Source organism: Microcebus murinus, chromosome 13, assembly GCF_040939455.1.
Source record: "Microcebus murinus isolate Inina chromosome 13, M.murinus_Inina_mat1.0, whole genome shotgun sequence".
NCBI classification, from domain to species: Eukaryota; Metazoa; Chordata; class Mammalia; order Primates; family Cheirogaleidae; genus Microcebus; species Microcebus murinus.
The window spans coordinates 21,199,887-21,227,700 of NC_134116.1; the positions used below are offsets into that span (position 1 = coordinate 21,199,887).

General features: G+C 42.7%; 1 protein-coding gene across 2 annotated transcripts in view; it reads left to right on the plus strand.

Annotated features, from left to right (window-relative positions):
* ABCC4 (ATP binding cassette subfamily C member 4 (PEL blood group)) overlaps positions 1 to 27,814 on the plus strand; it is a 248,599-nt gene that overhangs the window by 66,568 nt on the left and 154,217 nt on the right. For both annotated transcript variants that reach the window (XM_012769743.3, XM_012769744.3), the window contains exons 5-8: positions 13,605 to 13,694; positions 14,627 to 14,790; positions 16,661 to 16,786; positions 18,486 to 18,735. In XM_012769743.3, coding sequence (XP_012625197.2) covers positions 13,605 to 13,694; positions 14,627 to 14,790; positions 16,661 to 16,786; positions 18,486 to 18,735 — 630 coding nt within the window. The remainder of the gene's footprint in view (positions 1 to 13,604; positions 13,695 to 14,626; positions 14,791 to 16,660; positions 16,787 to 18,485; positions 18,736 to 27,814) is intronic.

Here is a 27,814-nt window from a genome sequence, read left to right on the forward strand (position 1 = left end):
TTTTTTTTGAGGCAGAGTCTCGCTTTGTTGCCCAGGCTAGAGTGAGTGCCGTGGCATCAGCCTAGCTCACAGCAGCCTCAAACTCCTGGGCTCAAGCAGTCCTTCTGCCTCAGCCTCCCAAGTAGCTGGGACTACAGGCACACGCCACCATGCCTGGGTAATTTTTTCTATATATATTTTAGCTGGCCAATTAATTTTTTTTTTTTTTTTTTTTGAGACAGAGTCTCGCTTTGTTGCCCAGACTAGAGTGAGTGCCGTGGCATCAGCCTAGCTCACAGCAACCTCAAACTCCTGGGCTCAAGCAATCCTGCTGCCTCAGCCTCCCGAGCAGCTGGGACTACAGGCATGTGCCACCATGCCCGGCTAATTTTTTGTATATATATTTTTTAGTTGGTCAGTTAATTTCTTTCTATTTTTAGTAGAGACAGGGTGTCGCTCAGGCTGGTTTCGAACTCCTAACCTTGGGCAATCTGCCCGCCTCAGCCTCCCAGAGTGCTAGGATTACAGGTGTGAGCCAGTGCGCCTGGCCCATGTTTTTAATTTTAGTTACTCATAGGGGTATAAAATAGTATCTCATTGTGGTTTTAATTTTTACTTCATTGATTAATGATTTCGAGTGTCTTTTTATGTGCTGCTTTGCTCTTCATATATCTTTGTGAGGTGTGTGCAAGTGTTTCCCCTCCTTCTTATAAAGGGTTTTTGCCTTCTTAACATTGAATTGTAGGAGTTCCATATATTCTAATCCTTTTCAGATACATGAATTGAAAACATTTTCTTTCAGTTTGTGGCTTGCCTTATTGTTTTCTTAATAGTGTCTTTTGATGAGTGGGACAGTTTTATTTTAATGAATTAGTATTTATCAATTTTATTCTTTTATGGTTAGCGCTTATGTTCTTCCCAAGAAACTGTCTATGTATTATTATAGAAGTTTTAGTTTTACAGTAGATTTAGATATAGGTCTGTTGCCATAGTGTATATAGTTTTATATATAGCTTGAAGCAGGAGTTGAAGTTTAATTTGTCCATAAAGATAATCCAATTATTCCAGCACAATCTGTTGAAAGGACTATCCTTTCCCTGTTGAATTAAGTTGGATACTATGTCAAAGTTCAATGAATCATTTATGTGTAAATCTGTTTCTGGATTTTGTATTCTGTTTTGTTGATCTATATGTCTATTCTTTCTTTAATACTTCTGCATTACTACAGCTTTATAAGTCATGATATGAAGTAGTGTAAGTTCTCCAGCTTGTTTTTCTTTTTTTGATTGTTTTGGCTATTCTAAGTCTCTTGCACTTTCATTTACATTTTTAAGACAGTTTCTCAGTTTCTACAAGAAACTGTTGGGTTAATCATTGGAATTGCATTGAATTTATAAATCATTTTAGCAAGAATGGGCATCTTAACGTTATTCAAATTTCTGATTTGTGAATATGGTATATTTTCCATATTCTTCATTTATGTAGATATTCTTGGCAATCTCACCCTCTGTTGTAGTTGTCAATATAGAGATCTTTCAGATCTTTTGTCATATTTATTCCTTAGCATTTTGTAGTTTTAATATTTTTGATTTGTTTCCTGAAACCTTATTAAACTCTGTCTAATTGTAGTAATTTTTGGTAGATTCCTTAGGTTTTCTATTTTGCTGTGTTCATTCCTTTCCATAGCTCAGAGTTTCCCTTTGGTGTGATTTCTTTTCAGCCTGAAAAACATCCTTTAGCATTACTTTTAGTGTAGGTCTGCTCATGATGAATTCTCTGTGTGTGTATGTGTGCGTGTGTGTGTGAGATAGATATAAATATAAATATATATATATATATACTCAAAAATCTATTATTTGGTGGATTTTGAATTCTGGGTTAATTGTTGGTAGCATCTGGCTCTTTGTTATTTCCTTCCTGGGACAGGTGGGGGTGTGAGGAACTCCTATACCTTTAAAGTTGTTGTTCCATTGTCACCTGGGCCCCATTGTTTCTGATAAGAAGTCAGCTATAATTTGTATCTTTCTTCCCCTGTATGTGAGGTTTCTGGGTTTTTTGTTTGGTTTATTTAAATTTTTTTCCTATTTTTTTTACTGATTTCTTTCTCCTCCTCGGAAGTTGATAATGACCCTAGGTATGAATTACTTTGCATTTATGTACCTTGGTGTTTGCTGAGTTTCTTGGACCTTTAATTTGATTGTTCATCATAAAGTTTGAGAGGTGTTTAACCATTATATCTTTTTAAATTTCAGACCCATTGTCACACTCTTCTCTTTCTTGGACTCCTATTCTCCTATTATTAATACATGTGTTTATATATTAGACCATGTGATATAGTCTTACATGTCCCTCAGTTTTTCTCACTTTTATTCGGTCTTCTCTTTTATCTTCAAACTGCCACTAAGCCCAACCACTGATTTTTTTTTCCCCCTCCTCCTCCCTCCCCATTTCAGTGTTATACTTCTCAGTTTAGAGTGTCCATTGGGCTCTTTTTTTTTTTTAAATAGTTTTCACGTTTATGCTGTGAGTCTCTATTCATATTTCTCCTTAATTCTTTGAACATATTTTTCTTCACTCCTTTAAATGTATTCATAAGAATTTCTTTAAGTCTTTAAGAATCCAATATTTGTGCCTACTTAGGTTTGCTTTTATTGTTACTTATGTATTTTGGGGGTTTCGTTTTTATTATAAAGATTGCTTTCTTCTTGCTGCCTGTTTCTTGGGCGTCAAATAATTTTAAATATTATGTTGGACATTTTGAATGCCACATTTTAATTCTGTCCTTTGATAATCTGAAGAGTATTGAATTTTACACTGATAGCTTAATTACTACTGGCTGATCACTTTGGCCTTGTGCGGGCTTGGTTTTATGTTGAGTATTTAGTAGGGCAGAACTTTGGAAATTCTAAGGTGTTTCCCAAGTTTCTCTAACTTGGTGGCATTCAGCCTTCAAATCTATGTCCCTTGTGATTTTTACTAGGGCTTTGCTTTAATTTTTTCGTGGGCAACTTTAGAGTAAGTCTCCTTTAGGGTAGCGTTTCTCCACCTTGGCACTAAGGACATTGAGAGGTGGATGATTTTTTGTTGGTGGTGAGGCGCTGCCCGTGTGTTGTAGGATGTTGAGCAGCTCCAGTGGCTTCTACCCACTAGACGGAATAGCTTCCCTCAAGTGACCACAACCAGAAGTGTCTCCAGACATTCCCGGATGTCCTGGGGGTGGGGGTGGGGGTACGCAGAATCACCCCAGTTGAGAATTATTTCTCTGGAGAATGGATTTTAATTATAAGACATGGACTTTCTGGTGTTTCAGCTGTATGCCAGGTTTACTAATAGATGTGGTTTCTGCACTCTGGTGTGGCATGAATTCCAGTAACTCTGCTTGACCTTCGATATCCCAGTTCAGCTGGCTACTTAACCAGCTCTTTGGTAAGGCTTGGGTGGCGTTGACCTGTGCCTTTGGAGACCACCTGTTAGCCAAGGGCTTGCAGCAAACCCCCTCCCCACTAGACTTCTGGCACCCTTCCTTTCTGACACCTCCTTAAGGTCTGGTGCCTTGCCTTGAAGTTGCCAGCTGCTTCAAGTGACCCAAACTCTGTCCTCTGCCCCTCTGGGCAGCAGGGCTGCTGTGTGGCCTTCAGCTCACTGCCATAATCGGAAAGTGGTGTCCTGGCTTTGAGCCAGGGTGTGAGTGTCCTTTCTCTCAGGGGTCAGTCTTGTAAACTGCCTGTTATCCGGTGCCTGAAAACATCTGCCTCGTAATAATGTGCAGTCCTGCGGTGGTGGACAGCAGAGGGGCAGGCCCGGGTTGGTCCAGCGGGAGTTACTCAGCCATGGTCGGAGCAGCTGTCTCTCCTGGCTTTAACAGCTTGGATTAATAGGTTGGATGCTCATGAGCTTGGTGCTGGCAGCTCTGTGTGTACAGTATGGGGTGTGGTCATGTGAGCTGTAGGACCTGCCTGTTTAACTTCCTTGCCAAACAGATAAAGGGTGAGGCCATATGCCAGGCTAAAGGACATCAATTTATGTCTTGAGTCACCTGGGTGTTTAATAAAAACCCAGAACCCAGTCTGGGCCCATCCCAGACTTACTCCCTCCACATTTCTAAGGAAAGGAAGGGCCTGGAAATCTGTGCATTTAATTTGTGCCCCAGGGAAAGTTTGGGAAAGGCTGTGAGGATGGTGGAGGTGAGGACAGATCAAGGAGAGGGAGGGGTGGATGAGGCTTCCTTAGAAAATGGAAGGGCTATTGGTAATTGAAGGTGTGGTGGAAAAAAAAAAAAGAAAATGGAAGGGCTGCTCGATTCTCTATAGTCTTTTCCCTGGTATTTATGCTGAATCCTGGCTGATGATTTATTTATTTCTTTAAATGGTCAATTAATTTAATTATTACATTTTTTTGTTGGCCTGAAAATGTTTTTATTTCTCCCTCATTCTTTTAAGATATTTCTCTAGGTTTAGAATATGTGGTCGGTGGTTATTTCCTCTCAGTGCTTCAAAGATGATTGATTTGTATTTTAAATTATTTTATTAAAAATTTTTCTTTAAATTGTGGTAAAATATGTATAACATAAAACTTACAGGCTGGGCGCGGTGGCTCACGCCTGTAATCCTAGCACTCTGGGAGGCCGAGGCGGGCGGATTGCTTGAGGTCAGGAGTTTGAAACCAGCCTGAGTAAGAGTGAGACCCCGTCTCTACTATAAATAGAAAGAAATTAATTGGCCAACTGCTATATATAGAAAAAATCAGCTGGGCATGGTGGCATATGCCTGTAGTCCCAGTTACTTGGGAGGCTGAGGCAGCAGGATTGCTTGAGCCCAGGAGTTTGAGGTTGCTGTGAGCTAGGCTGATGCCACGGCACTCACTCTAGCCTGGGCACAAAGTGAGACTCTGTCTCAAAAAAAAAAAACTTATAATGTCTAAGAAAACATTTTTAAGTGTGCAGTAGCATTAAGTACATTCACATTATTATGCAACCATCACCACCATCCATCGCCAAAACTCTTTTCATCTTGCAAAACTGGAACTCCATACCCGTGAAACACTAGTGTCCCCTTCCCCAAATCTCTGGCAGCCCCCATTCTTTTTTCTGTCTGTACAAACCTGACTACCCCAGGGACCTCATATCCATGGAATCATACAGCATTTGTCCTTTTGTGACTCTTCACTTAGCATAATGCCCTCAAGGTTAATTTAATTTTTTGAATGGGGTTAGGTCAAATATTGACTCAGTATTTGGGGACAAAATGGTGGCTCACCCTGAACCTCAGCTGTGCTGATGAACCTTCAGGTAGTTGTAGAGGAAAAGGGAGGAATTTTAGAGATTCTGCCCCTTTCTCTCTCCTTGCTCTGAGCAAGCACCTCTGTGTTGGTGTGTTTTGAAGTCCTCATCACTCCCTTTCCACCCCCCCCCCCACCTATTAGCTGAAGGAACAGTGTGGTTTGCTCTGCTGGGTGTCTCTGCCAGGTAACAGCTGCTGGAGCACAGCTGCTATTAAATATTTGATATGCTTATTGTTTCACTCAAGTGAGTGGAGGAAGAGGTACCTTGGTAAAGAGTAGCTGTCCCCTTGTTCTGTGTGCCTTTCTCCTGATTCATTTACACTCATTAGTGAAAGACATTAAGGCCTTGCTGTTGCTAAGTTTGCTTCTAAAAATGTGTGCAGTGAAATAGATCATGATTTAGATAGCGCGTCCTGACTTTTGCCATCTTTTTTTCTTTCTGCGGTGGCCCACATCTCTTTATTTTCTTAAAGCTTCAGAGGTAATATTGAAAGGGGAACGAACGATGGAACTCATTTTGCAATATTACAAATCGTGCACTGTTAACTTTAGGATTACTGAACATCCAACCTCCTCAAGTTGAATACTTATTAAATTTGCATTAGGGAAAAAAGGAAAACACATTTGTAAAACGTTTTCATGAGTAATGCTCAGTAAAATTGTGTACAGTGGTGAGTCTGTAGAGGGCATATTGCTCTCCCTAAAGTACTCTTAGTCTGGAAGAAGGCACATGCCAAGCAAAATAATTAAAAACTTCTTTATAGACAAAATAATTATAAGTATAATTATAAAAGACTTATTTTAGAAACAGAAAAACACACACACAAAAGTATTTCTAAAAAATCAAGTTTTGGATTTTTTTACCCCTTCTATCTGGGCTGCACTTCATTTATATTCTTATTAATAAGATGATCTTCTCTTGCCTAATATTGGAATGTGTTTGTGTGCCCACGTGTGTCCTTGTACTCCCTTCTAGTCCCCTCATGAGCTTTCCACACTCTCCATGTTTGTTTTCTTCCTGTTGTCCTCTCAGTTACATCTTCTCATCCCTCTCTTCCCCTCTCTTGGTTGCTATACCAGTCAGACGGGCTTCCTTTTCAAAGAAATCAGTGATGAAAGGATCTGAGGGTGAGGTGAGGGGTGTTCCAGTCGTGCAGTCAAATCTTGTTACATGTTCTTTCCATAGGTATTAATTAAATTGTAGTAATTTTCCTACAACAATATATGTTGACTACTCCTTCGCTCATTGGAGCACCTGTTTTTAGTTCTATGTTTCCAAGTATGGGGAACATTTGTGGCCTCCACAGTGGGGGAGTGGTGGTGTTTATTTGCATCTTCACCAGCAAGCTGTGAGGTTGGGGGTGGTGGTGGTGTGATGGCCTGGCTGTGCTTTGCTCTGTCATTCATCCTCCTGGGCACAGGGTCCCCTGGGATTCCCAGGGCATTAGAGAGGCAGGCCCTGTTCAGGAGCTCAAGGCTGCCTGCCTTGCACCAGTGCTTTATCTGGCTCTGAGAGGGTGAGGTCAGGGAATGTGGATAAACTCATTCAAATAAGTTACTATCTTTTGGATCTGTACGGTCTGATCCTGAACCTCATTTCAGGCCTCCTCTTTGGAATAGTTCTTGGGATCCAAGTAGTGGTCCTCGCTCTCAAAGACTCAGTTGTCCACAGGGCTGTACCTGGCTCATCAAACTCGGTACAGTCATCCTTTGGTATCCAAGGGGAATTGGTTCCAGGAACCCCTTTGGATACCAGAATTCGAGGACACTCAAGTCCCTGATATAAAATGGCATAGTATTTACATAAAACCTGCACATTCCTCCAGTATACTTTAAGTCATCTTAATATAATGTACCTAATATAATGTAAATAATATGTAAAATAGTTGTTACACTGTATTTTTTTCTTTTTATACTTTGCCAGAATAACTAAGACGCTCCATGTATTTTTAAATTTATATTATTTTTTTTATGTTTTTTTTTTAATTGTTTTACTTTCCCTGAATACTTTTTTTTTTTTTTTTTTTTTTTTTTTTGAGGTAGTCTTGCTTTGTTGCCCAGGCTAGAGTGAGTGCCTTGGCATCAGCCTAGCTCACAGCAACCTCAAACTCCTGGGCTCAGGCAATCCTCCTGCCTCAGCCTCCCGAGTAGCTGGGACTACAGGCATGCGCCACCATGCCCGGCTAATTTTTTCTATATATATTGTTACGGCAGTGTGTACAGCTAGCGTTCCAGCTCTTGTTGCAGCTCTTATTCATTTGACCAGGGAAAGAACTGAGCGGCACACGAAGAGTCGGAGAACAGCCTTTATTCTTCCACAGCAGGCTCAGCACACCTAGTGTTACAGCTCTCTTCGTGTCTTCCGATATTCCCTTGATGTTCTCTCCCTTCCTGCCCTTCTGCCCCTGCTTTTATACCCTCAGTAGGGCTCAAGAAGCGTCCAATCAACTACAAGCTTAAACATCCAATCAGCAACAAGCTTTAACATCCAGTCAGCAACAAGCTTTAACATCCAATCAACAACTAGCTTTAACATCCAACCAAAAACAGTGGGATTCAAAAGTTACCCAATCAGGATCACGCAAGCAGCGTGGCTGGAAACAGGCCACGGCACGAGGGCCTGGGGCATTCTGGCACTCCGGTGTCCGAGGCGGCTGGGCGCTGCGGGGCCTGGCCCTAACAGCGTCCTTCTAACTGGCCACACACAGCACTGGCCCCCAGAGATGCGGAACTACAGGGAGGCGGCAATCGGCCACGACCTGGCGCCCGACATTTTCCGCATCATTTTAGTTGGCCAATTAATTTCTTTCTATTTATATAGTAGAGACGGGGTCTCGCTCTTGCTCAGGCTGGTTTCGAACTCCTGACCTCAAGCAATCCACCTACCTCGGCCTCCCAGAGTGCTAGGATTACAGGCGTGAGCCACCGCGCCTGGCCTCCCTGAATACTTTTGATCATGTTTTTTTGGCCTCTTGAGTACAGTGGCTCAGTAGTAGTATGATAGTAAAAGGTGGCCAAAAGGAAGCTAATGTACTTCCAAGAGGTAAATGCAAAATCCTTCAGAGTTTACAGATAATTTTCTGTACAGGTTTGCTAACTTGCATGCCAGCCATGAAAAATCAGGCAAAAACAAAATCAAAAAAGCTCCTTAGAAACAGAGATTAATGGTTTTAGAGTATGCAATCAGGAAAGTAGGTGTGGCATTACTAAGCAGCTGGCTGTAATATTGGAAAAATACAGGCAATTTTCTGCTTCAGGTGAGCCAAACAAACCCATCATAGTTGTCCGTTGCATTAATACCTAGTTTAACTGGAAGTGGCTTTATCTGACAAACCAAACTCTCAGGAAGGGTTGTAAACCAGGAAGTAAGCTAAAAATACTGCTGCAAAAAAGGTTAACATAAGTATTTGTGTTTTGTTTTTTTTTTTTTTTTGGAGAGACAGTCTCGCTCTGTCACCCCAGCTAGAGTGCAATTCTGTCATTATAGCTTGCTATAACCCCAAACTCCTGGGCTTAGCCATCCCTCCTGTCTCAGCCTCCAAAGTAGTGGGGACCACAGGCGCGTGCCACCACGCCTGGCTAATTTTTTCTATTTTTAGTAGAGACGGGATGTTGCTCTTGCTCAGGCTGGTCTTGAACTCCTGAGTACTTGTTTTCTTTATGTGTTTATTCAGAACCTATTTACTGACTTTACTTACAATACCATTAAGCCATATCCTCATCTAAAAACAGTAGTAGGTAATAAGTGTGAGAATTTGAAGGGACAGCTGGTAGCCTGGCAGCAAGGGACAAAATGGAATGATAACGTACCAAAATCCAAAAAGCATGGCCATTGGGACACTCTGTGGGAAGAGTGTCCACATACACCGAGGGTCATGGACACTGTGTTAGAGTCATGCTTGTTGCAAGGAAATCCGTGTCATGAAGGTGATGAATTGCAGTTTGCATCTTCTGTTTTAAAAGGACTGTGAGAGTGAGATTTGGTGAGGATTTCTATTAAGACGAATATTGAATCAATGCATTTCATCCAAGAAAGGATGATACATTTCACCTGGAAATGGATCTTTCCTGAGTCTGGAAAGCTCATTTCCATGGAAAGATCATTCTCCTCCATCCCCTTCCTTTGGTGGTGGTGATTATTTGTGTGTCCACATTTGAGTTTGTGTGTCACATTGGCTGATCAAAATAATCAAGAAAGAAGAGTTTATTTTTCAAATGAATGGTAGATATTACTTAATATATTTTTAAAAGATTGAATAAAATTAATGTTTTGTTCTGGATTGTAGAGTTTTCTTATAATCCCAATCATATTCTCTTGCCTGCCCTCAGTAGTAACCCACCCTAAAATGGATCCCTGCTCTGAGTACTCTGATTGAGTTTGCATTTCACAGTTCAAAATATTGTTCTCAGTTGCCACACAGATTCTAATATAGCCCATAATTAGATATTTGGATTATTTTCCAGTTTTTGACTATTACAAACAGTATTTCAGTGGGCACAATTAAAGCTAACCCTTACAAAACACCTTTAATTCTCTAGGGTATAGAAATTTCAAGGCATTTGATATGCCAGACTTTTCCCCAAAGAGTTAACTATTAATATTTATGTTCTCCCCTGGGAAGTGAGACAGCCATGCACCCTTGTCCAGGCTGGATGTTATGTTTTTTAAATCACTGCTATTTCACCAGTTTCATAGGTAAAAAATAATTTACATGTCTTTGAGTAATAATGATTTGAGTATTTGCATATTTTGCTTTATTTCCCTTTTTTCTGCTCCTCTCTCCCTGCATATTTTCATTAGCCAGTTGTGGGTTTTTTGGGGGATGAATTTCTTGCACATGTTATTTGTCCACCCCCTCTAAAAAACTGGTAGACTTTTATAATTCTTACTGATATTTAGGTGCTCTTGATTTATGAAAGATATTTTGTGATCTGAAATCTGAAAGAAAGAACAAAGCCTGAGAGGTCTATGGGAAAATATTAAGCAATGAAACACATAAGTAATTTGAGTCGTAGAAGGAAAGAAAATAGGGAAGAAAAAATATTTGAGGAAATGATGACTGAAATTTTACCTAATTTGGTAGAAAATATTAATTCACATATCTAAAAATCTTAATCCTAAGAAGGATAGAAACAAAGAAATCTATGCCTGCACACATCATAACCAAACTGCTGAAAACCAAAAAGTAAGAGAAAGTCTTGAAAACAGTTTGATAAAAATGACATACTATATATGGGGGAACAACAAAACAACTAATCGTGGACTTATCAGAAACTATGAAAACAAGACAATGGAACCACATCGATGGGGATGAAAGAAACACAAGAGTAACTGTCAACTCAGAATTCTATAATCAATAAAAATGCCCTTTAAAATATAAGGGTGAAATTAAGACATCTCTTAAGTCCATCTCTCTCCTGAAATTACCCGTCTTTTCACTTGTTATAATTTTATTTTCCTTTAACTCTTTTTTTTTTTATTTTAAATTTTTTTTTATTTTTTTAGTTTTATTTTTTTGAGACAAAGTTTCACTGTGTTGCCCGGGCTAGAGTGCCATGACATCAGCCCACCTCACAGCAACCTCAAACTCCTGGGCTCAAGCGATCCCTTCTGACTCAGCCTCCCGTGTAGCTGTGACTACTGGCATGTGCCACCATGCCCCGGTAATTTTTTCTATATTTTTAGTTGGCCAATTAATTTCTTTCTCTTTTTAGTAGAGATGGGGTCTCGCTCTTGCTCAGGTAGGTTTTGAACTCCTGACCTTGAGCGATCTTCCCACCTCGGCCTCCCAGAGTGTTAGGATTACAGGTGTGAGTCACTGCGCCTTGTCGTTTAACTCTTTTGTGTATTGATAATAGTTACTTTATAGTTCTTGTCCACTAATCCCACTAATCTGTATTATCTCAGGGTCTATTTCTGACTTTCCCTTTCCTCTTTGATTATGGGTCAGACTTGTTTCTTTGCATGTCTAACAGTGGTTTTACTGTGTTGAACGTTATGAGTGATATATGATGGGGCATTATAGGAAGTCTGGATTAGAGGGTACTGAGTTTTGCTATGGTAGGCAGTTAAATTGGCAGAATGGTGCAATCAGAATTGGATCCGTCTGTCAATCAGTCATGAGGCAAGTGTTTCCATTTTGAACTTGGTCTTCAAAGTTCATGGCTTTTACTCTAGAGTAAGATCTTTATTACTAAGGCACGGCCTTCCTGGTTTAATCCCTGAGGCCCTTGTGGAGATATCCTTCCTCTCATTGGTGGCATTGCTGGGTCTCCTGGCAGTGTTTGACCTTCAGAGTCACCCTTCACTCTCAGCCCCACAGCTGCTCTGAGCCTCATGGAGCCTTGCCTTGAGGGAGAAGCACTTGGCAAAGTACTTGAGGCAAATCCCTACTGAGACTTCTGGGGCTTTTACCCTCTGCTACCCTCTGGCACAGAAATTCCAGGTACTCATGCAAGTTGGCACAACCTTCTCTTCTTCCTCAGCTGCAGTTCTGCTTGGGCAGGAAATGCCCCCAGGCAGAAAGCCCTGCCAGTCCCAGGCCACCACTAGTATTTCCCTTCTCTTAAGGCTCCCATGCCTGAGAACAGCTGCTTCCTACGTTTTGTCCGGTTTTGCAGCAGAAGGCTAGTACAGTACCAGTTATTCTCTTGTGGTTGGAAGCAGAAGCCTAGCAGTTTGCTTGTCAGCTGTGTCTTCCTCATTAATACTGTTAATGGCACTACAAGGTTTTTTTTAATCCTATCTGGAATATGGCAGATTTTATTTCCACAGACCTTTAATTTCTTTGTTGACTGCAGAGTTATTGTTAACTTGGGTTAACTGCTGTTATAACCCAAGTGTCTGCGCTTCCAGAGCCCAGATTTTTAGTCCACCGATACAGCCGGTCACAGACATACCTGTAGCCCTCGTGGCGCACTCAAAGTCACTTTGTACTTTTCAAAAAATTGTCACCTGTGCCATCTTACCCTTTAGTCCTCACTGTGGGTAGTAGTGATAGTACATGAATGGTAATTTCAGTTGAATGCAGTTGTCTTCAGAGTTTTTGATAATGCTCAGTCTAGGATCAGAGTTTGGTGTTTCCGTTCTGCCTTATTTTGTTAAAATTAGGTATCAGATATCCACTCCCTTACAAATATGCAGCGGGTTTTCTGCATGTGGGGTTAATGTGTGCTTCTATGTAACATTGGCTTTAAAAATATTTTCAGATCGCTTTGCTTTCAGTAATTAAGGCTCAGTAAGTTTTGTTTCTTTCCTACAGGGGCTGACTGGTCTCCCTCCCACCTCCCCACCCCTGTTTCTTTCTTTCTGTATCTTTTTTGATTTATTCACTTACATTTGCATACTATTTTTTACTTTTCAAAATGTTTTCATGGCTGTCTTGCCCTTCCTCCCATTCCCACAAGCCTAGCTGGCAGTCCTGTTACCTCTTGCTTGGACTGTCATTACCATGGCCACGAATTCTCCTGGCCAATCACTCTTACACTTTCATCTTCTGGAAGTTGAGTTTCTCCCTCTGTCTTAAAAAAACATACTCACTGTGCTACATCGCCTTCCAAACTGCTGCTTCCCAGCCAGATTTTGGGTATTCTCTCCTCAGCTGCCCCTCCCCCTCCTCTGTACTCATGTGCAGGCAGTGTCTCCCCCCGCAACCCTCCCCCCGCCCCCAGTCTCTCCTCCTCATCTTCAGGGTCTCTCCCACTCACAGTGTCCCTTGGTTCTGGCCTTCCCCAGTTCTCTGTCCTGTTGACACCTGAGACACAGAAAACAAGACTCGGTCACCCTATCCCTTTTGGGGCCCTGGCGGCCTCCACATAGTAGATAGTCCATAAACACTTGTCATTTCACTCTCATTGGAACCCTGGGGACAGGCAAGGTGGGGGGTCATATCCATTCACAGAAGGAGGAAACCAAGGCCCCCACGTGTTTTGAGTGACGTCACACAGACAATGGGTGATCGACTGCAGATTTGTAATCCAAGTCCCTTCATTTTATTCCTCTGACAGCTGCTCTACTGTCATCTAGTGTGGCTCACAGTTACTTTGTTTGGCTCTTAAGGATAAATGTTAAGTCTTTTTGTACTTGGGGCAGGTCCAAATTTGTTAAAAACTGAGGTGTGGGGGATTTTTCTCCTCCTCCCTTTGCTGTCCTGGTAGGGCACAGCTGCTGCCGCTGCGTAAGGCGTTGGAGGGGACACGCTGTTCCTTAGAGCTGCTGTCGTGGGTCAGCCGGGTCTTCACAGCACACGAGACCCCACGAAAGTGGCAGGGGTCTGCAGTGTCCTAAGCGTGATGTGGTGTCACTGTGGGAATACAATGCTCTACGTCCCTTTTTTAAATTTCAGGCACTTTGTCTTAGTAACATGGCCCTGGGGAAGACAACCACAGGCCAGATTGTCAATCTGTTGTCCAACGATGTGAACAAGTTTGACCAGGTAAGCTGCACCTGAGGCATCCTTTTCCATTGCCCGCCCGTCCTTCTTCGTTCATCTCACTGGAATGTCCGGTGCCTGTTTTTGGTATAGGCCAGGATTCTTTTTGAGGATGGAAGACAAGGGTAGCTTTTACCCAGATTTCACTTCGTCTGTGTGCAATTTAAGTGTAATATGTGTTTAGCCTGTAGATTAGAGTTTTCTCTGATGTTTTCTGCAGCTTACTTCAGTAATAAATATGCAGACAGGAGTGTTCTTGCCTAATTTGGTTAAATGTATCTAATACCCTTTGAGTTGTCCCTTATTAACTTTTAGCACGTGGTGATGGGATTGTGGGGTGAGTTGTCTTTCTCCTCTAGATGACGAGGTCCTGGTAGGTTGGGATTGTTTATTTCCCTGTGCCCTGTAAGTGAGTGCCTGGTATATAGAAGACCTTTGATAAATAATGCCAGATTGGGTGTCCCTAGTCATAAGTAACCCAGTTTCCTTGATCCTGCCATCCTGTTTTTTTATACATCATGAATATATCATGTTATCCAGGGCATTCTAGCTGCACACAAGTAATTACTGGAGAATTTGTTAGGCACCATACTACGGGCTTTCCTGGAGTGCTCGGGAGCCCCAGGGGAGATGGGGGCAGAATTTTGTGGCAGGTAGTTCTGGAAAGTGCTCAGTTCATCTATGAGATAGATGAGATCGAGAAACTTCCTTTTGATGGGGCTGGTTAAGTTCTGTAAATATCCCAAACCTGCCCTTTATTTCCCCAGAATGTCTTCATGCCTGGTAGATAATTTGATTTCTGCTTTAGCAGGTTGACAACCCACTATGATCATTTCTGTGTTACAGGTTCTTTTCCAGTAGATTGTTTCTGTGCTGTTTTCTTGCTGATTTTGTCTTGATACAGTCCTAAGAGCGCTTTGTTTCTTTCTTTCAAGGTAACCATCTTCTTACACTTTCTGTGGGCAGGACCACTGCAGGCCGTCGCAGTGACTGCTCTGCTCTGGATGGAGATAGGAATATCGTGTCTGGCCGGGATGGCAGTTCTCATCATTCTGCTGCCTTTGCAAAGCTGTTTCGGGAAGTTGTTCTCGTCACTGCGGTAAGAGAAATAAACGCTGGTTTAAAAAGTGTCACAGGTATTTGGCAACATCTACAGTCTGCCCAATGCTTTTGTTCCGGAAACAAAATAAAATGCCTTGTATTATCTCTTGCATATGCTCTTCAGGCTTAGCCAGTGGGGACTCCAGCCTTAAGCTCCGGCCTTCTGTGTACCAGGCACTGTACAGGGCACAGGGAAATTAACAGTCCCAATCTACCAGGAGCTCATCATCTAGAGGAGAAAGACAACTCAGCCCACAATCCCATCACTACGTGCTAAAAGTTAGGAACGGGCACTTGAAGGGGATTAGGTCCATTTAACCAAGTTAGGCATCTTTAAGGGGGAGAGGTGAAGGTACTGACTGGCTCCCTCCAGCCAGCTGTTCAGGCCCTAGAGCCTCAGTAAATACAGTGTCCTCAAGCAGAAATTGCATCTGTAGAAGTTATTTAAATGCATATTAAATAACAACAAATTGAGATATTTTTATAGGCTAAATCCTAACTGCATATATTTTTGTTGTGCTTGTGTTAAAGCTCTTTTCACATGTGTATATGCATCTGTTATTCCTAATTCAATGTTTGCATTGAATTACAAGCTCCCCAAGGGCCAGGTCGAGTTTAATGATGTCTTTATACAGTCCCACAGTCTTAGCAGTGTACGTGTTAGAAAAATGGCTCTTGATAATGGGCTTAATGATCATAAAGTAAATTAAACCTGGAGCAGGTCCCAAAGAATTGGAAGTGAGTCGTTCTCAAGGTTGATAGGCAGATGGATATGCTGTGCCGTTTGATGCACTTTAAGTTCTTTGTATTGTGCCTTTGTTCATAGCGTTTTTCTTTCTGTTCTTTTTTTTTTTTGGAGACAGAGTCTCGCTTTGTTGCCCAGGCTAGAGTGAGTGCCGTGGCGTCAGCCTTGCTCACAGCAACCTCAAACTCCTGGGCTCAAGCAATCCTCCTGCCTCAGCCTCTCGAGTAGCTGGGACTACAGACATGCGCCACCATGCCTGGCTAATTTTTTCTATATATGTTAGTTGGCCAGTTAATTTCTTTTTATAGTAGAGACGGGGTCTCGCTTTTGTTCAGGCTGGTTTTGAACTCCTGACCTGGAACAATCCTCCCGCCTCGGCCTCCCAGAGTGCTAGGATTACAGAGGTGAGCCACCGAGCCCGGCCTTTTTTTTTTTTTTTTTTTTTTTAACATCCCAGTGGTAGACAATAGTGTTTTCTCTATTTGGAATTTCTTTCCTCCTGTTTGCCACTTGGAGAAACATACCTTATCTTTGGGGCCCTGTTCACATGCTCTCCATACTCTGAAGCTACAGGCATGCGCCACCATGCCCGGCTAATTTTTTTGTCTATATATATTAGTTGGCCAATTAATTTCTTTCTATTTATAGTAGAGACGGGGTCTTGCTCTTGCTCAGGCGGGTTTCGAACTCCTGACGTCGAGCAATCCGCCCGGCTTGGCCTCCCAGAGTGCTAGGATTATAGGCGTGAGCCACCTAGCAGCCCTTTCTTTATGCCCATTTTATTCCACCCCAGCCAACTGTATTATGGTTAGATTTGGGGGCCTTTCTGCCTTCCCCGACCACCTGTGAGCTCCTTGTGGGGACAGATGGTATCTGACTCATTTTCACGTCTTCCTCAGCAGTTACTGCAAGTTCTCCAAGCCACTCACTGAGTTGGGATAAATGGTTGACTTCTTAATTGGAGTCGTCTGCCATTTGTGTTTTGAGTAGGAACTGTCCGTGTTGTTGGAGCAAAAGAGCTGTAGGGAATCATTTGGTCTGCGGTCTCTGCTTGTGCCTATTGCTGAAAAGGCAAGTTGCGCTGTGATTGCTGTGGCTCATGTCCCATGTCTGTGCCTGGTAGGAGTAAAACTGCAACTTTCACGGACGCCAGGATCAGGACCATGAATGAAGTTATAACTGGCATAAGAATAATCAAAATGTATGCTTGGGAAAAGTCATTTGCAGACCTTATTGCCAATTTGAGAAGGTACGTTTTTGTATACATTACACCCTGTTATTGTACTTATCTGCTTGCTGTTTTTACTGAATGGTTTTAGAAGTCTTACTGTGTTTTCACCCCTTAGGTGAACTTCAATACAGTCCACCCTACCCCTGCATGTGACAGTAGGGTTAAATAGAATGCCACAGGACATCATTTTAACCTGGTCTTACATTTACCATGTTCTTACAGCAGAAAGTATATGTGCTTCTTTATTAATATATAAACGAAAGTCCAGATGTTTCTGATTTTCCCAAATCCCCAAAACAAGCAATGATTTTAAGAAGTTAGGAATATTCTTTTTTTTTCTTGTGACAGAGTCTCACTCTGTTACCCGGGCTAGAGTGACATGGCGTCAATCTGGCTAACAGCAACCTGAAACTCCTGGGCTCAAGCGATCCTCTTGCCTCAGCCTCCCGAGTAGCTGGGACTACAAGCATGTGCCACCATGCCCGGCTAGTTTTTTATTTATATATATATATATATATATATATTTATGTTTTTTTTTTAGTTGGCCAATTAATTTCTTTCTATTTTTAGTAGAGATAGGGTCTCGCTCTTGCTCAGGCTGGTTTCAAATGGCATATTCTAATTTCTAAACCATCTTTTTTTTTTTTTTTTTTTCTGGAGCTAGGATCTTGCTCTGTTGCCCTGGCTAGAGTGCGTGGCATCATCATAGCTCACAGCTTGTGGGGGCTCAAGTGATCCTCTACCCTGAGCCTCCTGAGTAGCTGGGACTACAGGCATGCAGCACCCAGCTAATTGTTTCTATGTTTCTTAAAGACATGGTCTTTTGCTCAGGCTGGTCTCAAACTCCTGATCTCAAGCGATCCATTCTCCCGCCTTGGCCACTCAAAGTCCTAGAGATTTTGATTAATGTTAATGTAGCCAAATGTGATCATTATAGAGATTGGTTGTGCCTATATTAGGCCAAGCTATTTGAATCAGTATTATTCATTCTAGACAGCCATGGTAATATTATTCCTTTTTGTTTGCTTTAAGTTTTTAGAATTTTCGTTATTTTGGCTTTCGGGTTAAATATTTGGTTAGTTTTTGTACTCCAGTGCATGGTACTACTTATAATTCCCTGGTAGCACCTGGCCAACTCTCACCTTTGCAGATGTCCTTCCTCGTGTTTCAGGTGTGCTCTTTCCTTCATTCTTCTATGCCCTCCCTGCTCGTGACCCTCCCTGACTCTACCACTTTGAGTTACCCACCTCTTCTCTGTGATCCCTTGGGACACTGTACCAGCCACTGATGTTTGGGTCTTGGGGTCTCACAGTTTTGGAGTTGCTTATTCTCTTCTCCCATGAGCTCCTCCTGGAGGGGAAAGGCTGTTTCTTATTTATCAATGACCTGCCTGGCATAGCACTTGTGTCTGCCAGTGCTTGTCGAATGAATCTGTTTGAATGCTTGTTCAAACCCAATCTGATTCACCCCAAATGTCAAAACCGTGACATTAAGCATCATTTCCTAGGATGAGTGAAGTGGTTATTCACTGTTCTGTTGTTCTTTGAATTGAAGTTGTTCCCTGGGGTGAGCTGTCAAATACTTTTACAATGTGAGAGACAGTTTATCTTAATCTATGTCCCTACCTAGAAAGGGGCCAGAAGCATCAGGCACTTGAAGTCAGGGCTTTGATCCTGACACTTCCCTTTAAAAACCTGTACTGTACTCTCTTTTCCAGAAAGGAAATTTCCAAGGTGCTGAGCAGTTCCTACCTCAGAGGGATGAATTTCGCATCATTTTTCAGCTCAAGCAAAATTATCGTGTTTGTGACCTTTACCTGCTACGTGCTCCTTGGCAACGTGATCACAGCCAGCCGGGTGTTTGTGGCATTGACGCTGTATGGGGCTGTGCGGTTGACGGTCACCCTCTTCTTTCCCTCTGCCATCGAGAGGGTGTCAGAGGCGATTGTCAGCATCCGAAGAATCCAGGTTTGGTGGCAAATGACATTTTAAAGTTGTGGGTGGATTTTAAGTAAACTAATGCCTCCTTTTATTTAGTGTCACTGTGTTCCAGTTTAGTGAGGCTAAAAACTCTCAGCGTCAGAATGTGCAGTCATTCTAAAACATTGTGCAGACTTCCCTATCTTAGGTAAAGTGCACTAACAAGGCAAGAAATGGGGTCCTCTGTGGACAGCAATGTAAACAGCATGCGATAACGCTCTTGATGTGCAAGTGGTGTAACTGCAGGTGTGATGAAAATGTCTTACAGTAGAAGCAGCAAACAGATTTCATCTCCTGTGTTAATGCAAATGAATAGGTAGGGAGTGTGTATAGTCTTAGGTGGAGTAGGATTCCTCTTTGGGCTGGCAAGGAAAGAGCTTGCTGGAAGGTTGCTTGTTCGTGGGCAGGAAGAATGGCCTTGGCTGCATTTAGTTATCCGTCTTTAAAAATGAGTCCTTTACTCCGTAGATATTTCCATGTAAATTTCTGGGTATGGCTTTTGGATCACTGCCTTTTCTTCCTGTCCTCTTTTCATTTTTTTCTTGGTGTCAATAAAGCTTTCTCTGACAGGACTTTTCCTTTCTAATTTGTTGATTTCCATTGTCTTGGTTCCTTTGCTGCTGAAAGAAAATAACCTGAGACTGGGTAATTTGTAAATAGTGGACATTTATTTCTCACAGTTTTGGAGGCTAGGAAGTCTGGGATCAAGGCCCTGCCATTGTTATCTGCTGAGGGCTGCTCTCTGCTTCCAAGCTGGTGCCTTCGATGCTGTGTCCTCACATGGCAGAGTGTACAGAAGGGCAAAAATAGCCTGGCCAGCTCCCTCCAGCCTTTTTAATTTTTTTTGTGACAGTGTCTCGCTCTGTTACCCGGGCTAGAGTGCCATGGCGTCAGCCTAGCTCACAGCAACCTCAAACTCCTGGGCTCAAGTGATCCTTCTGCCTCAGCCTCCCAAGTAGCTGGGATTACAGGCATGTACCACCATGTCCGGGTAATTTTTTCTCTATATTTTTAGTTGGCCAATTAATTTCTTTCTATTTTTAGTAGAGACGGGGTCTAACTCTTGCTCAGGTTGGATTTGAACTCCTGACCTTGATCGATCCTCCCGCCTCGGCCTCCCAGAGTGCTAGGATTATAGGTATGAGCCACCGCACTCGGCCTCTCCAGCCCTTTATAAGGGCACCAGTCCCATTCGTGAGGGCAAAACTGTCATGGCCTGATCACCTCCTGAAGGCACTGCCTCTTAGCACTCTGACATCGGGGTTTAAGTTCCAGCCTATGAATTTGGAAGGGGCACACACATTCACACCCTGACACCCACCATACCCACTGTCGCCTTTCAGCTGGTCTGACTTGCTTAGGGGGCACATGATTTGCATCACCAAGTTGAGGGTTTAGCACATAATAGATGCTCAAGTATCTGTGTGTTCACAAATATGTCTTAAATTATGAATTGGCTCTGAGCGGCCTGGCAAGAATGTGGGTGTCCAGGCATTAAAAACATCTCCTTCATTTTACTCCTGGTTCTCATTGGAGATGGATGCCCAAGAAGAGACTCTAGTGAACTTAGCTGGCAGTGGATGGGATTTTTTGGATTTTTTTTTGGGCCTTGTCATAAAGGCTGAGATTTTTTTATGATGAAGATTCTGTGTTATAAAAAAAAATTACCTATAAAACAGAACAGTCCTATGGGACAGTTCTGCTCCCCTGAGTTTAAAATGTTGTTGACATTGGCTTTGAGCAGCATTGTTAAAGATGATCCATGCAGTTCAGCGAAACACGTTTTACGGAGCTTTTGCATCTCAAAAGGAAGCAATTAGGAATGTACTGTGGCTACAGTGTCATTCTAAGCATACACTACAGCTTCCTTGGACAGTAACTTCACAGATTCATTGTGCTGCTGTGATTTTGTTGTTGCTGCCACTTGCTTTGATAGTGGCTGCCAGTGTGTGTGTGTGTGTGTGTGTGTGTGTGTGTATATGTATGTGTGTGTGTGTGTGTGGTGTGCCCAGGGATCTTGGCAGTCTTGACATGTTATCTCATTTAACCCTGACAACAATTGAATGAGATAAACATACCCACTTTACAGAGGAGTAATAAACAGCTTCCTGTAATAGGTTAACGAGTTTGCCCTTCTTCCTGTAGCTTGTAAATGGTAGAACTAGGAATTTGCTCAGAGCCCTGGTTTCTAATATTGCTGTCTTAATCCTTATTCAAACGTGTGGAATATTACCTTAAGGATTGTTTTAATCATCTCGTCTTATTCCAAAAATGTTTAAGGGTTCTCTGTTTCCTATGGACTCAAATTTTTGAACTCTTAAGTTTTTTTTTTTTTTTTTTTTTTTTTTGAAACAGAGTCTTAACTCTGTTGCCCGGGCTAGAGTGCCATGGCATCAGCCTAGCTCACAGCAACCTCAAACTCCTGGGCTCAAGTGATCCTCCTGCCTCAGCCCCCGAGTAGCTAGGACTACAGAGACATACCACCATGCCCGGCTAATTTTTTGTGTATATTTTTAGTTGGCCAATTAATTTCTTTCTATTTTTTAGTAGAGATGGGGTCTCGCTCTTGCTCAGGCTGGTTTCGAACTCCTGACCTCAAGCGATCCTTCTGCCTCGGCCTCCCAGCATGCTAGAATTACAGGCGTGAGCCACCGTGCCCGGCCTGAACTCTTAATTTTTATGGCTCCCCTGGCCACGTGTGTTTTTCCCAGCACACGTCCCTGACCTGGCAGGGGACCAGTCTGTGCTGCATTCATCCTCACTTTTGGGTCTTTGCCCTGGGGTTTCTTCCCTATTGTGCTTGATTTAAGCAAATACTTCTGAGCTAGCCCGCACGACTCACTCAGTACTTTCATTCCTGCTGCGCAAGGCTGGTACCATGCAGCTCAGCTTCACAGATGTGTCCTGGGCACCAAATACTGTATGGACAGAACAGCAGTCACAGGAAAGGGCGGGAACCCAACAGAGACCCAGGGTTGCCTGTCCTGCCAGAAAAAGCCCAGGTGATGGAGCAGATTGGGCATTCCTGGAACACCGGGACTTAGGGTGCTCTCAACCCAGGGGAGCTGGGTCTTGTCCAGAGGGGGACTGAGCCTGAGTCTTCCCCTTGTGCTGTGTGTCTGTCTGTGTGTATCAGATCTGATTGGACTTGGTGGACCTGCTCTCCAAAGAGAGGGACCGAGCCTGGGGTTAACATGGAGTCTCCTGGCCTACTTCCTGGGCTGTGAAGACAGTGGGCTTTCTCTCGGCCATGTAGATGAATAGAAAGTCTTACTTTGTAAACTTCCAGCTTCACCGAGTCTGTGGGATTCTGCAAATGTCTAAATGCTCACATTGTTTTAGTGGAAAGTGGTAACTTTGATCCTCTGATGGATTTTGTCACACATCAATGATTGTGGCATGAAAGGTATCCTGTATGTAGAAGGTTCTCAGGGAATTGTGGTCAAATATTTGGATAGACAGAAATCTTTAGGATTTTTAAATTTCCACCAAAATGTGAACGAACCATATCTAAGGCTTGAAACTCCCTTCCGTGTAGATAGATGTGTGCGTGCAGTACAATAAAAATTGTGACCTGCTGAATACTTTGCATTTTCTAGGGGTTAACTTTGTCAGATGCTCTGTGTCCTGCCCAAGGACACATCTTTGCTTTGGGCAGATGCTTCTGCTAGGGAGGTGGGCCTAGGAATTCAGATGTCTGTTCAGCAGAAGTGATTGTCAGGAAAGAAAGCCAAAATGGCAGAGAATGAGAGTGATTACAAAGTGCTGGTGTTAGTGTGACAAACTGCTTCCTGGTGGTGTGGAAGTAATTGTTGGACTAGTTTTTTTCTTCTTTTAGATCTTCAACTTTTTAAAACCCTATAACATGACCCATTTAAAAATTTTGTCCCCTAGTTTGTAAGAATCACCTGAGGCGGTTATTAAAAGTAAATTGTTGCCCTTTGGAGATTCTGCTTCACTAGGTGTTGGGGCTCAGGCCCAAGTTACCTACTTCTTTAGAAAATGTCCTCCTGTACCTGAAAATATGCCACATTTGGGAAAACATTGCCTCAGTTGTGTGTGTGGGGGGGGACCCCATGAGGTCCAAATATGTTTTGCAAGTAGAAAAGACATCAGGATCACTGAATACTGAAATCGACTGAGAGGAAGAACACAAATATCTCTTATGGTCTATGTGAGGCTTTCAGGGGGGCAAATTTGGAATTTATTCATTTACTCAATTATTTATTCCCTTTAATAACTGAGTACCTAGCTTAAGCCTGGCACTCTGATAGATGCTTATATGCAATGGTAAACAAGCGCATAGAAGTCCTTACCACTGAGAATTTATATGTCATCAATCGTGTGTGTGTGTGGGGTAATATATAATTAAATTAAACTCAGCATTGATGTGCATTTATGTGTCATTCTTCTTGGATGGCAAAGTCCAAGGTGCCACAAGGTGCTTTGGAAAAGATGCCGATGCCACAGCGGAGGTAGTGCTTCCTGAGAAAGCTCAGGAAGTAGCCTGGAGAATTACCTGGGTGGTGTTGGAGGGAGCTTTTGATGGTCAGATGGGCTGGGGACAGAAGGAGGCTCATGCTTTGCATTTCCATGCGGGTAATTATGTGACACTGGTTCATAGTGCACAAGAAGACCCAGGACTACTGAAAAATGCGTTATGCTAAAGAGTAGAGAGTGCTAGAGGCCTGGTCCTCTATACAGGACCCGGCAGATAATGTGAAGGATTTTAGTTTTTTCAGAGCTCACCCTGGCTGCAGCCTGGGGAATGGGTTGGGCGGGCAGGAGTTGGAGGGTTCAGGGTAGATACAGGGAGATATGTCAAGAAGCTGATGCAGTAATTAGTCCAGAAGAAGATGATGTGATTTAGACTAGGACCAAGTAGAGAGAATTGGACGGATTTGACGGCTGCTTTGGTATTTTTGGTTGCAAAATCACCTGGTGTCACCAAAATGTAGAATACTAGAAGAGGACCAGATTTGAGGATGGATTTGGTTTTGAAGGCTGAAATTCTTTTGAAATATCCAGGTGTTTGCAATAAGACCCACTAATGGGGTCTGCCTGATTCCGCCTCCTTTCCTATTTATGAAACAGAGGTAATAGGCAATGAATGTGATCATCTATGATCTGATGTGTACTTCTCCTCCGTTCTTTGCCTCTCAGGTGGATGTGCTAGTGAACAATTAGAAAGTGACAGTGGCAGCAGGAGAGGAAGCATAGGTCAGCCAGTTGCACTGACCAGGTTACCGGAACTAGCTGAGACGCAACTATAGGTGAGCTAGAAGCCTGGTAGGCACATTGAGCTTAGAAAACATTGTATTCTTAAAAGTTGTTGCAGGCTGGGTGTGGTGGCTCACGCCTGTAATCCTAGCGCTCTGGGAGGCCGAGGCGGGTGGATCGCTTGAGGTCAGGAGTTCGAAACCAGCCTGAGCAAGAGCGAGACCCCGTCTCTACTATAAATAGAAAGAAATTAATTGGCCAACTAATATATGTAGAAAAACTTAGCCGGGCATAGTGGCACATGCCTGTAGTCCCAGCTACTTGGGAGGCTGAGGCAGGAGGATTGCTTGAGCCCAGGAGATTGAGGTTGCTGTGAGCTAGGCTGATGCCAGGGCACTCACTCTAGCCTGGGCAACAAAGTGAGACTCTGTCTCAAAAAAGAAAAAAAAAAAGTTGCTGCAACCCTGTTTTGTGCAGCCTGGGTCTTAGTAGATTGGGCCCTCTTGGATGATTTCTAGTAAGATCATTTTCGGAGCCTTAGGTAGAAAACCTGCTGTACCTTTCAGATGGTGCCTTGGGATATACACGCAGGACAATCCGACACGTGGGCTTTACAATGTAGTATCTTCTTTTTTACACGTACTGTTCAATTTCTTTTTTTTCCATGTACAGAAAATGAAGAATTTATTATGAAGTTTATAGGCCCAAGAAGTTCCCTCTATTTTTCTCTTAATAAGGAAAGATCTTGGCATTGAGAAAGGCCAATAGGATTATAAAAGATCTTGTCTTAATGTCGAAGCGCTGAAAGGGTTTGGCAACTTCCACATCCAGTAAAATGTGTCTTCTGGAGTTATATTGTTCACAGAGCTGCTTAGGTTTTTGCCTACCCTCCACTCTGCAGTCAGTCTTTTTGGCTTGAGTTCTGACGCCTGGTACTTCCCTGCATGACCTGTTCTGGGAATACACTCCCTTGCTGTAATGGAAATTTAATTTTAGCATTTTCATCAGCCTGAGCACTACAGAAAAATCCAACCAGCACTTCTGGGACCTTTACAGTGTTCGTGTGTTGAATGGAGTCTCATTTAACCACTGAATGCTTATAACTTCTTTATACACTCAGACCTATTGTTTATGAACATAAACCTATTGTTTATGAACAGCCCTCAGATGGCTGGAGAGCTGAGTAAATCTCAATAGATCTACTTCCTTGTTTTGTGCATAGTTTTTCTTTTTTGGGGGGGTGGATTTCTATTCTAACATGTGCACACTAAATACTGGATAATGTTTTGGTAATATGCTTAAGCTAATATTGGAATTTTATTCTGTCTAGATAAGACTTAGGACATATATAACCATTTAGATGTTGCTATGCTAACTTACACTGTGTAATACCTTAGGGATGTAACTAATAGTTTAAGCCAACCACAGCTCACTGCAACTTCAAATTCCTGCATTCAAATGATCCTCCTGCCTCAGTCTCCCGAGCAGCTGGGAATACAGGCATGCCATAATGCCCAGTTTATTTTTCTATTTTTAGTAGAGACTGGGATCTTGCTCTTCCTGAGGCTGGTCTAGAACTCCTGAGCTCAAACGATCTGCCAGCCTCGGGCTCCCAGGCGTGAGCCACCACACCCGGCCTGTACTTTGCTTTTCCTACACAGAACAAAGTTCTCATTTTCAGCTTTACCAGTGTTCTTTTGAAGTGTAACATTACAATCAAATTTGTACTCTATGGAGTGATAGTTAGGAATGTTAAAGACTTAAAGGCTGTTTACAATTTTTAGAGTAGTAGATGACTTAAGTGTTGCTTTCTCTTCCTCAAACATGTTCACATGTTTATTTCTGTTGTCCGTGGGTTCTAGAATACCCCTGGCACAGCCATTCATCTAAGGTTGTTTATTTTCCTCTCATGCAAAAATGCACGTACGGTTTTGTGTGAGTTTGCTAGGGCTGCTCTGAGAAAGTACCGTAAACGTGATGGCTTAAAACAGCAGTGGTTCAATCTCTCTGGAGGCTAAAAGTCTGAAGTCAGGGTGTCAGCAGGGGCTTGCACCTTCCAAAACCTGCAAGGGGGATCCTTTCTCACCTCTTCTAGCTCCTGGGGGTTGCTGGCAGTCCTTGGCATCCTTGGCCTGCAGCTGTATCCCTCCAGTCTCTCTCCATCCTCACTTGTTGATTTCTGCCTGGGTTTCTATCTCGGTCTCTCTTCTCTTCTTACAAGGACACCAGTCATGTTGGATTTAGGACCCACCATAATGCACTGTGGCCTCATCTTAAATTATATCTGCAATGGTCCTACTTCCAACTAAAGTCATATTTTAAGGTGCTAGGTTTAGGAATTTACCTTTTTTGGGGGGGGGTTGTCTTGGTCTGTTTGTACCGCTATATAACAAAACACTGCAGAAAGGTATTTCTCACTGTTCTGGAGGCTGGAACATCCAAGGTCAAGGTGCCGGCAAGTTTGGTTGTCTGGTGAGGGCTGCTCTCTGCTTCCTCGATGGCACCTGTGGCTTCATCCTTTGGAGGGAGGAAGGGTGTGTCTGCACATGGCGGAAGGTGGAGGGCTGGAGAGCTGAATGCTGCATGGAGCCTCTTTTAGAAGGTCCTTAATGGCCTTATCACGCTTCCTTTTAAAATCATCACATTGGCCATTAAATTTTGACACCTGCAGTTTGGAGGGGACACGTTCAAAACATAGCATGGGCAGGGGGAGACACAGTTCACCCCATTACAAGTCCCGTGATTGGTGTGATGCCCCTTAGCATTTTACATCCAGACTCTTTTTTCCTTTGCATTCTGTTGAGCATGGTCGTTACCAGGACGGCAGCTTCTAAGGCCTGCGCAGCGGGGTGGGAGAAGGTTCCTGGGTGTCCTCACTTTCCATCGACCTCAACTTGAGTCACGTGGCTACACCTAGCTGCACGGGAGTCTGGGAAATGTGGTCCTCAATCCAGGCCGCCAAGTACCAGCTAGAAATTTGGAGGGCAGAAGGAGGTTGTTAACCACAGAAGATTGAGAGCAGATTTTGAGGACAGCCAATGTTGTTTCTTCCACATGATCAAAATTTTGGGGGGTGGGTGTAATGTGGGTTGATGATTCATGAATTTCTGAGCCCATGTAGCTCTTTTCATTGCATTATGTCTAACATTTGAGGAGCAATAGGGAGTTTTCCCATATATTATTAGCTTAGATTTGTAATGGTTAGCAGGGCTTTGTCTCATACAGTTAAATTACATCAAATAGCTGCTATCTAGTGTGGAAAATAGCAGAAAGGGGAAGATATGGCCATCCCTGCTGTCAAGGACGGGCCATTTGCTGTCTACAGATAAGTGACTGTGCTTATAAGATGCTTATAAAATATATAATTTTTCATCAGTTTAGATTTTTACTTCTCTCATCTGATTTCAATTGCTTATGAAATATATTTTTTTCATCAGTTTAGATGTTACTTCTCTCATCTGGTTTCAATTCAAAACAAATAGGTAGTAAAGTGGAAAAAAGAAGTGACCCAAATAAACCTAATTCACAATTACTCACTGTATTTTTTCTCAGTGGAATCTAGGCCTTAACTGTATTTATTACATGCGCTCAACTATATAAGTTTGTTTTTCATAGTCACCGTGTATCCCTCCACCCTTTTTTAAAATTTCAGAATATAATGGGGGTACAAATGTTTAGGTTACATATATTGCTTTATTCTGCCTGAAGAGAGCTTCAAGCATGTCCATTCCCCAGATAGTGCACAACTCACCCATCCCCTCCTCCCTCAACCTGCCCCACACCAATGAATGTTACTACCATATGTGCATATAAGCGTTGATCATCTAGTACCAATTTGATGGTGTAT